The sequence below is a fragment of the Ahaetulla prasina genome, chromosome 5 (assembly GCF_028640845.1).
Source record: "Ahaetulla prasina isolate Xishuangbanna chromosome 5, ASM2864084v1, whole genome shotgun sequence".
Classification (NCBI taxonomy): domain Eukaryota; kingdom Metazoa; phylum Chordata; class Lepidosauria; order Squamata; family Colubridae; genus Ahaetulla; species Ahaetulla prasina.
In genome coordinates, this window is record NC_080543.1 from 42,211,653 (window position 1) to 42,225,095 (window position 13,443).

A 13,443-nucleotide genomic window follows, 5' to 3' on the forward strand; every position below is an offset into this window, starting at 1 on the left:
TGGCATGTTTCTAAGTAATCTGTTTTAATTTATACAAAAGGCACACTGGTTAAATAAACAACAGAAAAAGACAGAAGAGCAGAAAGAATCAAGGACTGCCTGACAGATAAACAATACAAAGCAAAATAAGCACCAGAAAAGTTATTTGTATAGCACATTTGGTCGAACAAAGGAAACTTAAATGATTAATTTAATGTTTTCCTAATAGTAGCATATCTACTTTTTAATTCTTGTCCAAGAAAAGAACCTTAGCCAACTTCTCTAGAGAGATCTACTTAAGAAGTATTGGCCTTGCAGCAAACATAATTCTAGCTTTCTTTTTACCAAGTCCCTCTGAATACAGGATTTAGTTACAGCAGATTAAAAAGTTGATTTGGCCATTCCAGTTCTGCATTATTGGAAAGAGCATCTTTTCAAAATAAATAAATAAAATAAATAAAAAAATAAGTAAATAAAAAGTAGCATCTTTTCAAAATAACAAATTTTATTTTAAGGTATAAGCTTTTTTGAGCTGCAGCTCACTTCATCAGATGCATGGAGTGGTGTAATTTATTTAGGATTAAAATACAGTGGGATGAAGGGGTCTGCAGATGGACTGCGTCAGATTTATTTACAGTATGTAAACTCTGATGTCTCTCACTCGATAGTGCTGGTAAAGCTTCTTTATTCTAAAACTGCTACTTTGAGATCTGTAATGGAACGTTTCAGGAGATTAAACTTAAAACGTTTTCCTACTACTCTTGTCTTTGTGTTGAATCCTGATACCAAATTTGTGTCTATAAATTATTTTGTGCAAAAATGTCAGGGCTTGTGATGGTGTTCGTTTATCAGTGTAAGGCAGTGTTTCTCCAACTTGGAAACTTTAAGATGTCTGGATTTCAACTGCCAGAATTCAACTGCCAGAATTTTGGGAGTTGAAGTTCACTTTTTTTTTAAAGCTGCCAAGGTTGATAAACAATATCATAGATACAAAGTAGACATTTGGCTTATTGCAGACCCCAACTTCATACACAAAGTTAAAGGCATCTTTACACGTTCTTTTTCTAATGTAATATATACCACCAGTAATACCCCTCTGGATTCTATGTAAGACAAACAGGCCAAATTGAGTTTATGTGCATCAACAGGTTTCAGGCTATCTCAGAAGGCCTGAAAAAATACAATGGGTTTTTAACATATTACGAGTTTCATAATATAGTTGTAATTTGACTCTCATGGAACCTTATTTAAATAACTCTCAATCCACTTCATCCTAACGTATTATAAACTATCAGTTAAAGTATTCAGTGTAGACAAAGACCCACTAAGGATCATATTGTTTATGGCTATTTGGTGGTCACATTTTTCCAGTTTATCATGTTTGATAAAGTGCTTAACTTTATCAAATGCCTTACTGAAGTCAACTAAGGTGTACTACATCCACTGCATTCCTTTGGTCAAGTAATTTAACCATTTCCTCATAAAGGAATATGACTTTTCTGGTATGACCTGTTTTTAACAGATGAATGCTACTTCTAGTAATTACCCTATTTGTTTCTAAGTGCTTGCAAACCCATTGCTTAATTATCTTGTCTAAGATTTTCCCAGGTATTAATGTCAAACGTATTGATCAGTCTGTAGTTTCCTCGGCTCACTTCTCCCCTTCTTAAACATTTGGCTGTTTTCCAATTTTCCTAATACATCCTTTTTCTCTAGGATTTAAAGGATCAAATAAGTCAGCTAATGGCTATATCTAACATTTCCTTCAACATCCTGGGATTTAATCCATATAGCCCAGGAGACTTGAATTCATTCAAAACTACTAGCTATCTTACCAATTTCATACTTATTTTGATCTACATTTCTTGTCCACTCCCCACAGTGCTACTTCTGACAATTTGGGCTGCTATTTCACTTTGTACAATTTCAAAGTAAAAATGAAACAATTCAACTTTGTCGTTATCTGGCATCATCTCACCATCTTCCTCTAACTTGTGCACCAGCTGTTTCCTTGACTTTCCTCTTCTTCTGGAGTTAGCTAAAGGATACTTTTTGTTTGTGATTTTTGGCATTGATACCAAGCATAATCTTATGCTAAGACTTAGGTTTCCTGATCACATCATTGCAGATTCAGACTATTTCCTCATATTTTGCTTTACTTACATGGTCTTCTTTTCGTTTGTTACTTGTTCTGTTTGTTTCTCTTCTTTGTTTATCAGAGAAGTCTTTACAGATAAAAGAAAATATTCGTAGCTCGGAGCTGAATTGTGAGGTCCTTGCTGGTTTCTGAGTTTGATTGTTTTCTTGTAAATGTTTCATTACCAAACTAGGTAACATCATCAGTGCCATTATCAGTACAGATGATGTGATCTAGTTTGGTAATGAAACATCTATAAGAAAACAACCAAGCTCAGAGAGCACCAAGGACAGTAGTGGGTTGCTACTAGTTCGCCCTGGATCAGGTGAACCGGTAGTGGTGGTGGCAGGAGGCTCCGCCCACCTGCCTAGATGTCTCTGCCTATCGCGCATCCGTGCCTGCAAGCAAACCAGTAGCAAACGAAATTGAAATCCATTACTGACCAAGACGCTGGTGTCATTAGGTGCTTCCTTCCTTGCCTTTCTCCATCCATTTTGGTATTGATTGAGTTTGGAGCCTCAGTAACCTCATTTTTCAAGAATTTCCCAACTCTCTTGAACTGTTAATCTGAATCTGAAAAGATGTTACTAGACTCTATTTTTTGGCTACAATAGGCTAACAGAGCTGTCCTTCTAAACATTATTCAATAATGATTGTACGATTTTATGATTGCAAATTACCCAGAATAGCTTCTAGGTGAGAGGTGCAACATATAAGTTTAATAAATAAATAAATAAATGCAGTAATTATTATAACTATTTTTAATAAAAAAACCTCTGATCCTCCTAATTAATCATTTTATGTCTAATTTTTAGGGAGACAGAAAATACATTCCAACCTAAAAATGAGGCTGTTCGAATCCGAGGACCTTCCAAAGAAGAGATTGGGGATGAAGACGAAGAAAAGCCAGAAATGTGATTTGTGTTTCAGTTGCCTAGAAGCAAACACTTCCACAACCTTCTTTCCGAAAGAAAGAAAGAGAAAAAAATTGATTTATAATCAATGTTACTTGTTATTCAACAAGTGGGACTTTAATATATGCATTGGGAGTGGGATGAATAACTACGTAAAAGATATAGGAGGAGGAGGCATAAAACTGAGTAAGATAATCTGAAATAAAAGATGCATCAATTTCCAGGATCCTTCTGAACTGCTTGCTAGAAAGAAAAGAGAAAAAACAACAACCCTTGGGAAGTGTTATCTTGATTTTATGCAAATTCTGAATGCAGCAGATGAAAATTCTTCAACACTGACCTTTTCTGCTACATTTGGAAAACAGAAGCAAAATTAAACACATCTCAGTTTCTATGGAATACTTTTAGTATTGTAAGACAAATATATAAAATCTATGGCTTCAGTTGTGCAGCATCTATGCACTGGATACTTAACAATCATTTGGCGGACGGTGCAGATCATACTAAGGCTATTAAGACTATGCTTGTTCTCCTATTATTCCCATGATGGCATATATATATATTTAGAAAGATGTTGATTTACCCCAAATTGTATACAGTATATTACTCTTGCTATATTTCACTACTTCACTATCACAAGTTTCAGTTGAGCAAAATATGCTCCCATTGTGCCTCCAACTGCTTCCATTATTTTGTTTCTGGGTTTTTATTTAAATAGCCATGCTCTCTTCTGATGCACTAACTCAAGCAACCAAACAGCACTTGTTTAGGAAGGAAACTGTAAGTGCCTCTCCTGCTATTCAGAAATGTTTAATTTTCGCTTTTGTTTTCTATTAGCTTTTTTATACTTTTTGCTAGCACTGTACCAGAACCAGTGCAATTATGCTGCTAACAATGATTTTATTAAAAAAAAGGAAAAGAAACATAATTGCAGCTGGCTACAGCTTTGTATATATGGTCTATTAATAATTTTTATTCTAATAATTTGCTATATTTTGGAAATCGATTTTTTTTTACTTAAAAATAGTTAAGATATTTCAACATTAGTAAGTATTGTTAATCACAGATCAGCCAAATGGGAACAATTATTGCACCATTATCATTACTTTGTTAGAATGTAATATTTAGTAAATGTTTAGTAATATTTAGTGAATAGAGTGGCTGCAGGAATTGGGTATGTCTAGTTTAGTGAAAAGAGGGACAAGGGGTGACATGATGGCAGGGTTCGAATATTTGAAGGGTTGCCACAAATAAAAGAGGGAGCCAACCTATTCTCCAAAGCACCTGAAAGCAGGACAAGAAGCAATGGATGGAAAATAATTAAGGAGAGAACAAATCTAGAACTATACATTTCCTGACAGTTATAATAATTAAATCAGTGGAATGACTTGCCTCCAGAAGTTGTGGGTGCTCCAACACTGGAGTTTTTAAAGAAGACATTGGACAATAATTTGTCTGAAGTAGTATAGGGTTTCCTGCTTGAATGGGTTGGACTAGAAGACCTCCAAGGTCCCTTCCAACTCAGAATAACAATTATTCTGTTATTTTTTTATGGCTCTAAATCCCACCCTATGAAAACATGTATGTTCATCAGTGAGACTATGTCAAATACTACAAAATATCTAAAAATGTACACAGTCTTTCAGAATCTGTATTCAAATTGTATTTGAATGTTTTATTCCCTTTTTTATTTGGCTTGTTTTGAACCGAAATACAATTAAAATAATTTTGTAAGCCAAGCAGAGAGTTTGCAGTTCTGCTTTTAGGAGTGGGAGGAATAGCATTCATGTTATGACACTATTGTCCATAACAGTACACTTCAAATTACCTGAGGCCATGAGACTGGAATATGTCCAGTTGCACTCAATGGAACAGGCAGTTTTAAAGTTGGCATAGTATCATCTACATTATCTCAAAATTGATTCTCTCTCCCCCCCACCCATAAACAATCTATTCATGGATTCCTGTGGAAGAACTGGCAATAGTTGGCCAGTTTGGTCTGTCTGACATACAATAAGAGGAGCTCCCTTTTCCTTTATATTCCCATATAGCACTCTTTCCTATGCTTGACCGTCCCTTAGTCCTATCTTCAGGCCCCCTTTCCTTCTGAAATTGGGAGGAAGTGCCCTAAATCACCATGCTTTCAGTAATAGTTCCACTATGCAATGTATAGTCATGATTCCACCAAATTTCTTATTTCCAAAAAGTATGTCCAGCAACATGCAAAAATGTCAAGCTTATGAGCATTGCGTTCGCTGTCCTCCCCCCCCCTCATTATTATTTGTTTCCCACCCATCTCACCAAGAGGTGACTTTTTTCCCTAAAAAAAATTAACATCTTTTTGTTTTATTATTCTCATAAATAAAGAGTTAAAATATGGAGATCAGGTAAACATCAAAGAATATGATTCACCATGATGTTTTCACAGATGCTCAGAGCCAGCAGCTCATCTCTTCTTTTAACAGAAACTAAATATAGCACAGGAAAAACTCAGTGCCTATATCTTAATAATAGCCCAGACTTCATTTCTCCTATTGTCACAATAATCTGCAGGGTAGGCAACGGACACTGGGAAATCAAGGTGCTGGCTGAATAGCACTGCATTACATTACCTGATCACCAATTAACATTGTTAATTCTCTGAAATAGACGTGTCAGGAAGGGAGCATGTATTGGGGTAGAGATTTTTGCATCCAGAAAAAAAACAACCCATCCAACCTATCAAAAACAGCACTACAAAAAACAAATTAGAAACACAAGTTAAAATAGGGAAGAAAATGGTAAGTGAACACCTGTTTACCCTAGACGAGTTCAAATCACCAGGACCGGATGAATTACACCCCAAGGTTCTGAAGGAACTGGCAGACGTGATCTCAGAACCACTGAACTATATCTTTCAAAGATCCTGGAGCACAGGGGAGCTGCCAGAGGACTGGAAAAGAGCTGATGTAGGTCCCATCTTCAAAAAAGGAAAAAAAACAGATCCAGGAAACTACAGACCTATCTGCCTGACCTCAATACCGGGGAAGATTCTGGAAAAGATAATCAAGCAACGAATCACCGAACACCTAGAAGCAAACAAAGTAATAACCAAAAGCCAACATGGGTTTGTCAAAAACAGATCATGCCAGACTAATCTTATTGCATTCTTTGACAAAATGACAAAATTAGTAAACCAGAGGAATGCTGTCGATATAATTTACTTAGACTTCAGTAAAGCATTTGATAAAGTAGACCATAACCTACTACTAGATAAAGTAGAAAAATGTGGGTTAGACAGCACCACCACCAGATGGATTCATAACTGGCTGACCAACCGCACTCAACGTGTAGTCCTCAACGGAACTACATCCACATGGAGGGAAGTATGCAGTGGAGTACCCCAAGGCTCTGTTTTAGGCCCAGTACTCTTCAACATCTTCATCAATGACTTGGACGAGGGGATAGATGGGGAACTCATCAAATTTGCAGATGACACCAAGTTGGCAGGAATAGCCAACACTCCAGAAGATAGGCTTAAGTTACAGAAAGATCTTGACAGACTTGAACATTGGGTGCTATCTAACAAAATGAAATTCAACAGTGAAAAAAGTAAGGTTCTACATTTAGGCAAAAAACCCAAAATGCACAGGTACCGTATATGTGGTACCTTGCTCAATAGTAGTACCTGTGAGAGGGATCTTGGAGTCCTAGTGGATAACCATTTAGATATGCGCCAGCAGTGTGCAGCAGCTGCTAAAAAAGCCAACACAGTTCTGGGCTGCATAAACAGAGGGATAGAATCAAGATCACATGAAGTGTTAGTGCCACTTTATAATGCCTTGGTAAGGCCACACTTGGAATATTGCATCCAGTTTTGGTCGCCACGATGTAAAAAGGATGTTGAGACTCTAGAAAGAGTGAAGAGAAGAGCAACAAAGATGATTAGGGACTGGAGGCTAAAAACATATGAAGAACGGTTGCGGGAACTGGGTATGTCTAGTTTAATAAAAAGAAGGACTAGGAGAGACATGATAGCAGTGTTCCAATATCTCAGGGGTTGCCACAAAGAAGAGGGAGTCCGGCTGTTCTCCAAAGCACCTGAGGTTAGAACAAGAAGCAATGGGTGGAAACTGATCAAGGAAAGAAGCAACTTAGAACTAAGGAGAAATTTCCTGACAGTTAGAACAATTAATAAGTGGAACGACTTGCCTGCAGAAGTTGTGAATGCTCCAACACTGGAAATTTTTAAGAAAATGTTGGATAACCATCGACTGAGATGGTGTAGGGTTTCCTGCCTGGGCAGGGGGTTGGACTAGAAGGCCTCCAAGGTCCCTTCCAACTCTGTTGTTATATTATATTATAAAACATTGTTATTATGAATCCTCATTTCCCACCCTGCTCCCATATTTCTGCCTTTGCCCATAGTATAATTTTTGGAAAAGATAAATTCTGTATTTAAATAAATACGTGAGCTATTTCTTTTTTCTAAGTATGCATTCCAAAGACCAGACCTCATAAATATTCATTCCGAATGGATTTAAATGGATATTTAGAAAGTGTCAGAATTCTATAGTAGCAGTGGGTTTCAGCTATTCTTACCACCGGTTCGCAGCGTGTACATAGCATCTTTCTGGACGATTTGTAAAGGTTGGCAATTAGAGCCACAATTTATGGAGGTTCAGCTCCTTCCTAAATCAATGTGTATGGAAGGGCACATTTGGCTTTTGGGCATTCTGATATGTAGTGCTAAGTCTTATCTTACTGAATAGCTACGGAAAACCACTGGAAAGGTAATTTGATCCTGTGTCATCAATATGTTGATGATACCCAATTATACATCTTTACTCTAGACTGAATGCCTATTTTGGCCTGGTGTCCAAGGATATATGGGTCTGCATGGAGAAGAATAAATTGAAGCTCAATCCAAAGATGGAGTGACTGCTGATCCACAAGCCAACAGATCCTGGGACTATTCCAACTTTCAGTTTGATGAGGTTGTGCTTCCCCTAAAGAGCTAGTTCATAATTTAGTGTCTTTTTGGATTCACTGCTCCCTAGATGCAATTAGAGTCAGACGGGCCTTTGAATAACTTGGGTATCAACAAGACTTACTCATAAATTTGCCACTTTGTATTTGGACTATGTAATTAACTCTGTACAGGATTGCCTAAGACTACCCAGGAATTGAGCTACCCAACTGTAACTGCTCCGGATATGGTGGCCCTCTATTAAATAGAGTGCCTCAATGCTCTCACCTAGCAACTCATTGATTATCATTTGTTTCCAAGTCCAGATCAACGTGATGCTTATAATCTACAACAGTGATGGCTAATCTTTTCTGGACCAAGTGCCCAAAAAACATGTGTGTGCTTGCAAATGTGCACATGTGCCTAATCCCCCAAAATGCAATGCACGTGCGGCCCCTGTGCATGCACCCCATGCATGCATGCATCCCTGCCCATGCATGAACAGCCCCCTGCATGCACCCTACCTATGTGCATGCGACCCTCGCGTGCGCCACCATCCCACGCATGTGCGGCAGAATACGATGACCAGCTGGCTGGGGGGACGTGGGCGCGCATGCGTGACGGAGCTGAACTGGGGCGACAGCTTGCGTGCTCACAGGGGGCGCTGTGTGCCCCCTGTGGCACATGTGCCATAGGTTCGCCATCACGGATCTACCAGCTTCTATGTGATTTAGAATCTCGGGTATCTGCATATCTTGAATATAAACTTTCAGTTGGAGGTGTGACCAATGAACTTATAGTTAAAGAGTCCTTCTGTGAGGTGTGCAGTTGGGGATCTTAAGACAAGCATTCTTTGCCAAAACTCCTTTTCTGTGGAATCAGTTATATTTATAAATAACTGCTGAAGATAAAAAGAAAAATGTAACAACTGCAAATTCATTAATATGTAAAATGTTATTTAAGCATGTATTTGGGAATTCAGGATGGGAATTTGGGAATTCAGGATATGAGGTGTGTGGTGCTATTACTTGTTTTTATGATTTTATGAAATTAATCAGAATGAATATTATTTCAACAATTGCATTGTTACATCTTGGCATCTGTTATCAATTGCATTATATTTGTACCTGCATAGATTCACCCAATTTAAGCAATATAAAAAGGAAAAATCTTGACTTTCTTATATGTGACATCCATATGGGCATTTTAACTGTTACTGTCTGTAATTTTCCAGTTATCTTTTCTAAACATACCAAAATCTTGTCTTTAGAAGGCTTAGTTTATCTCTTGATCATTTTCATGGCCATTCTCTGAATCCTAAAGATGCAGTGTCAGTAATTTTCAAGGTGGTTATCTATCAATCTCTTTGATATGCTCTAGATTCTTTCCAGGTATCAACATCAGACTGACTGACTGTATTTTACTGAACCTTCCTTCTTTCCTTTTTTGAAGAAATGTTTGTTTTCCTATTCAAATTCTGCCACCTGTTCTCCAAATTTTTTAAAGATTCAGTATTCTAGGATGCAAATTAACCCTGAATGTTTAGACACAAAATACACATCCTTTTTCCATGTTTCTATCAGTCTCAGACTAAAGTCTTTCTATTCTGCTTATTACATTTCTGGTGGGGGATTGGGGGAGGAATGGAGACAGAAAGGATTGAATTGCAATAGGGTTGAGAAGCATTGTTTTCATTGTTCCCTTTTAAAATTTATCTGGTTTCACTAAACAGCCGGTATACTAATTATTTTCTTTGTATTTTAGTTGACGTATACTTCTTTGTTATTGCTAGCAATTTTTGCAAATCTGAGTTTTTGGCTTCCTGGCACAAGCTCTACAGAACAAAACAATCTGCCTTTACTCTTGCTTTATGATCTGTCTTTTATTCCATTTCCTGTATAGATTTTTAAAATTTGTTTCCAGTTGTCTCCCCCTCTGTGTGTGTGTGTGTGTGTGTGTGTGTGTGTGTGTGTGTGTGTGAGAGAGAGAGAGAGAGAGAGAGAGAGAGAGAGAGAGAGAGAGAGAGAGAGAGAGAGAGAGACGGAGATCAATTTCTTTTGCTATCCATTTTTACATTCTCACCTGAATTGTTTACAACTATGCTTTTAATATCTCTTTTGGAAAAGGAATACAGGAGCTGTTAATGACAATTTGGCCCTGGAAAAGAGGAAAATATAATAAGCTCAAAATAACGCTGCTTTGATGGTTTAAGAGGCAAGAGAGAAACTCTTGGCAGGCTTTCAGGATTCTGTTTTGAAAACCTGTAATAAAGTTGCATTTTTGCAATCCTTGATCTAACCTGATGCAAAAATCTGACAGTTTCTTTAGCAATTTCCACCCATTTTGCTTGCATTATCATGTGATGGGATTCTATTTAGTTCAAAACTGTGTCTCATTACACTCAATTTTATTAAAATCAAGAACTACAGGATTCCATTATCACTTTCACCCTCCTGCCTGCTACTTCCACCTCTCAAATTAAAAAGGTAAAGGTTACAAAGCCGAAGAGCCAGCGCTGTCCGAAGACGTCTCCGTGGTCATGTGGCTGGCATGACTCAATGCCAAAGGCGCACGGAATGCTGTTACCTTCCCACTAAGGTGGTCCCTATTTTTTCTACTTGCATTTTTACGTGCTTTCAGAACTGCTAGGTTGGCAGAAACTGGGACAAGTAACAGGAGCTCACCCCGTTACATGGCAGCACTAGGGATTCAAACCGCTGAGCTGCCGACCTTTCGATCGACAATTAATTAATCAAATTAAGTCTTCCTTATTTAGTGCGGTATCAAGCTAAGCATAGCTGATTCTCTTGTATCTTCGTCCACATTATGAAGAAAAAAGTTGTTGACAAATAAAAAGCCCAACAAATCAGAGACAACTGATTCTCTTGTCTTCTACCCTATGAAGAAAATTGTTGCCAAGTCAAAAGCTCCTGAAAAGATCATGCTTCAGAGACATGATGTCAGGCTTAGTCTATCATTATGCATCCATGTGTTCCAATTTGTTTTTGAAAGTATCATCCACATCTTTTCCTTGGATGGGAAAACAAGACACTAACAACAGAATGAGTTTATTTGTTCATGTTTTACAATATTTGAATTTCTGAATACAACTGAATATTTAAACATACAATATACTTCCTCTTTCTTTTGCTTCTCTTCCTTTTAAACAAATGATATCCTTTTAACAAAATGGGATAAAACTATAAAAGAACATAAATAAATAAATAAAGCAGTTGGTTGTTCTCCAGTCATGGAAGTCATTTGTTACATCTTTCCTATCTGTATAAAGAGCTATGCTTAAAATTTGATGTATTGCTTTGGAATGATAGCAATACAAGTAGGGTAAGACATCAGCATTAGGGACAGCACCTATCATGTCATGTGGGCTGGGTGGCACTTAACTCAATAAATGAGTGCTAAAGAAAAACCTTCTGTTAAAAAGGTCATTAGGTTTTATTAGGTAATAATTTATAAACAGTCATTAACATAGACAAGAGACTTAATGGAGTAATTTTTCCTCTGAGAAGTAGGCATGTTGCATATTGCAGCTAAAAACGCTACACTTCAACATAAGCCTATTAGAAAGCAGACACCTCCACCTTTACATTAGAATATGCAATCCTTCAAATGTTGGTGGGCTACAGATCCCATTTCTCAGCACCGGACAAACTGCAAAGAATGATAGACATCAACAACATCTGGATGCCTCACTGAAGATTCCTATTGTGTATTGGTGGATCAAGGATATCTGCCAGGCATTAACTAGACAGCTCAGATGCAAATTACAGCTAGTTTTTGTTTCTTTGACACAATCCCATGTGTTTTCAGTGATTTTTTTCCTTCCCTTTTCCTTCCTTCTCAGTAGTTATCTAATACTGGTAGATCAATAATTCTGACACAAACTCATTTATCTCATATAAAAAATGCTAGAAGTTTATTCATACTGACAAGGTCAGTTAAATTTGTGGAATCAATGTTTTAAGATCAAAACCCCTTTTCTACACAGGACATGTTGACTTTCCTGTTTTCGCAGAAACTCCCATGCTCCTAGAATAGCATACCAAATATGTTTCCTGCTATGCTATAAACATGAATATCAACTACTGCAATTAATCTGCAAACTTTGTAAGTTTCTCTCACAAATTGCTTTTCACTCGTTAAGCATTTTATATACTTTGCTATGAACTCTAACCAGCACAAATCACATATATTTATTTTACTTGATTCTTTGGGGACCTTTTGTCATAAATACAGAAAATCAATTGAATTAAGACTATTATACTCCTTTAGGAAGAAAAGATCTGAGAAAAAAAACCCAATATCTATCACATCTTACCATCACTTGAAATCTTGGGGTATGTGGAATTTATTGAAAATGGCAATTAGAATAACTTGTTAGGACTTAATTTGGAGCTGAGGGAAAAGTGCGTGAGCAGAGACAATACAAAGATTACATTAATAATAGCATGCTTTATACTTGTTTCAAAAGGTTTACAAAGTAACTCTTAAAAATTATCTGCTGGGTGTTTCAAGATTTTGGCACTTCTTGGATATTGCGGATAATACTAGGCAGACAAACACCACTGAATCTCTATCTCACAATTAAAATCAGCAGATGCATGATAAATAGAAAAAAATACTCCAGATGCATGCAAATGCTATGATCATTATATCTATATACTAGCTAGGACTAAAAATCATCTCATTTATGACACAATTCCTTTTATACATACGCAGGCCAATTTGTTTGTATGTTCTACTTACAAATAGGGAGCCAATTTAATGTAGTGGTTAAGGCACCAGGTTGGAAACCAGGAGACCATGAGTTCTAGTCCTTCTCTCAGCCCTAAGGAGGTAATGGCAAACTACTTCTGAAAAACATTGCCAATAAAACTGGAGAGATTTATCCAGCCAGTTACCAGGAATCAAAAACTGACTCAGATACTCACACAAATATACCAGGGAACAACAAAAAACCTAACAAACCACATCTTTGTAATTGTACATGTCAAAAGCACCTATAGCATTCCCTTATGCTAATTATAGCTATGCAACACTTTCAGAACGCTTCAATAAAGAACGAAGTAATGCAATTTGGCCTTTTCAGTTTGAAGATCAAAGTTCAGGTAGTCCTGAACTTGCAACCACTTGTGGCTGAAAAAAAAGTGACTTATATAACCTGTCCTCAATGAGCACTGCAGCATTTCCATGGTCATATGATCAAAATTTTGATGCTTGGCAACTGTATGTATTTATGACATTTGCAATGTCCCAGGGTCACATGATTGCTATTTGCAACTTTTCCAGATGACTTGACAAGTGGTCAATGGGGAAACCCAGGTCCCCTTTACTGTGATTCACTTAACTACTGTGATCATTTGTTTTATCAGCCACGGTAGAAAAAGGTCATAAAATTTTGTGTGATTGATATAATTGCCTTGCTTAGCAAGGTAACTTCTAGTCCC

At 37.1% G+C, this 13,443-nt stretch overlaps 1 protein-coding gene across 1 annotated transcript in view; it reads left to right on the forward strand.

The window, feature by feature from the left end:
* GPA33 (glycoprotein A33) overlaps positions 1-4,760 on the forward strand; it is a 48,073-nt gene extending 43,313 nt beyond the window's left edge. Inside the window, exon 7 of the mRNA XM_058186495.1 lies at positions 2,932-4,760. Within this exon, the coding sequence (XP_058042478.1) occupies positions 2,932-3,034 (103 nt within the window). The 3' untranslated portion in view covers positions 3,035-4,760. The remainder of the gene's footprint in view (positions 1-2,931) is intronic.
* The last annotated feature ends 8,683 nt before the right edge of the window (positions 4,761-13,443 follow it).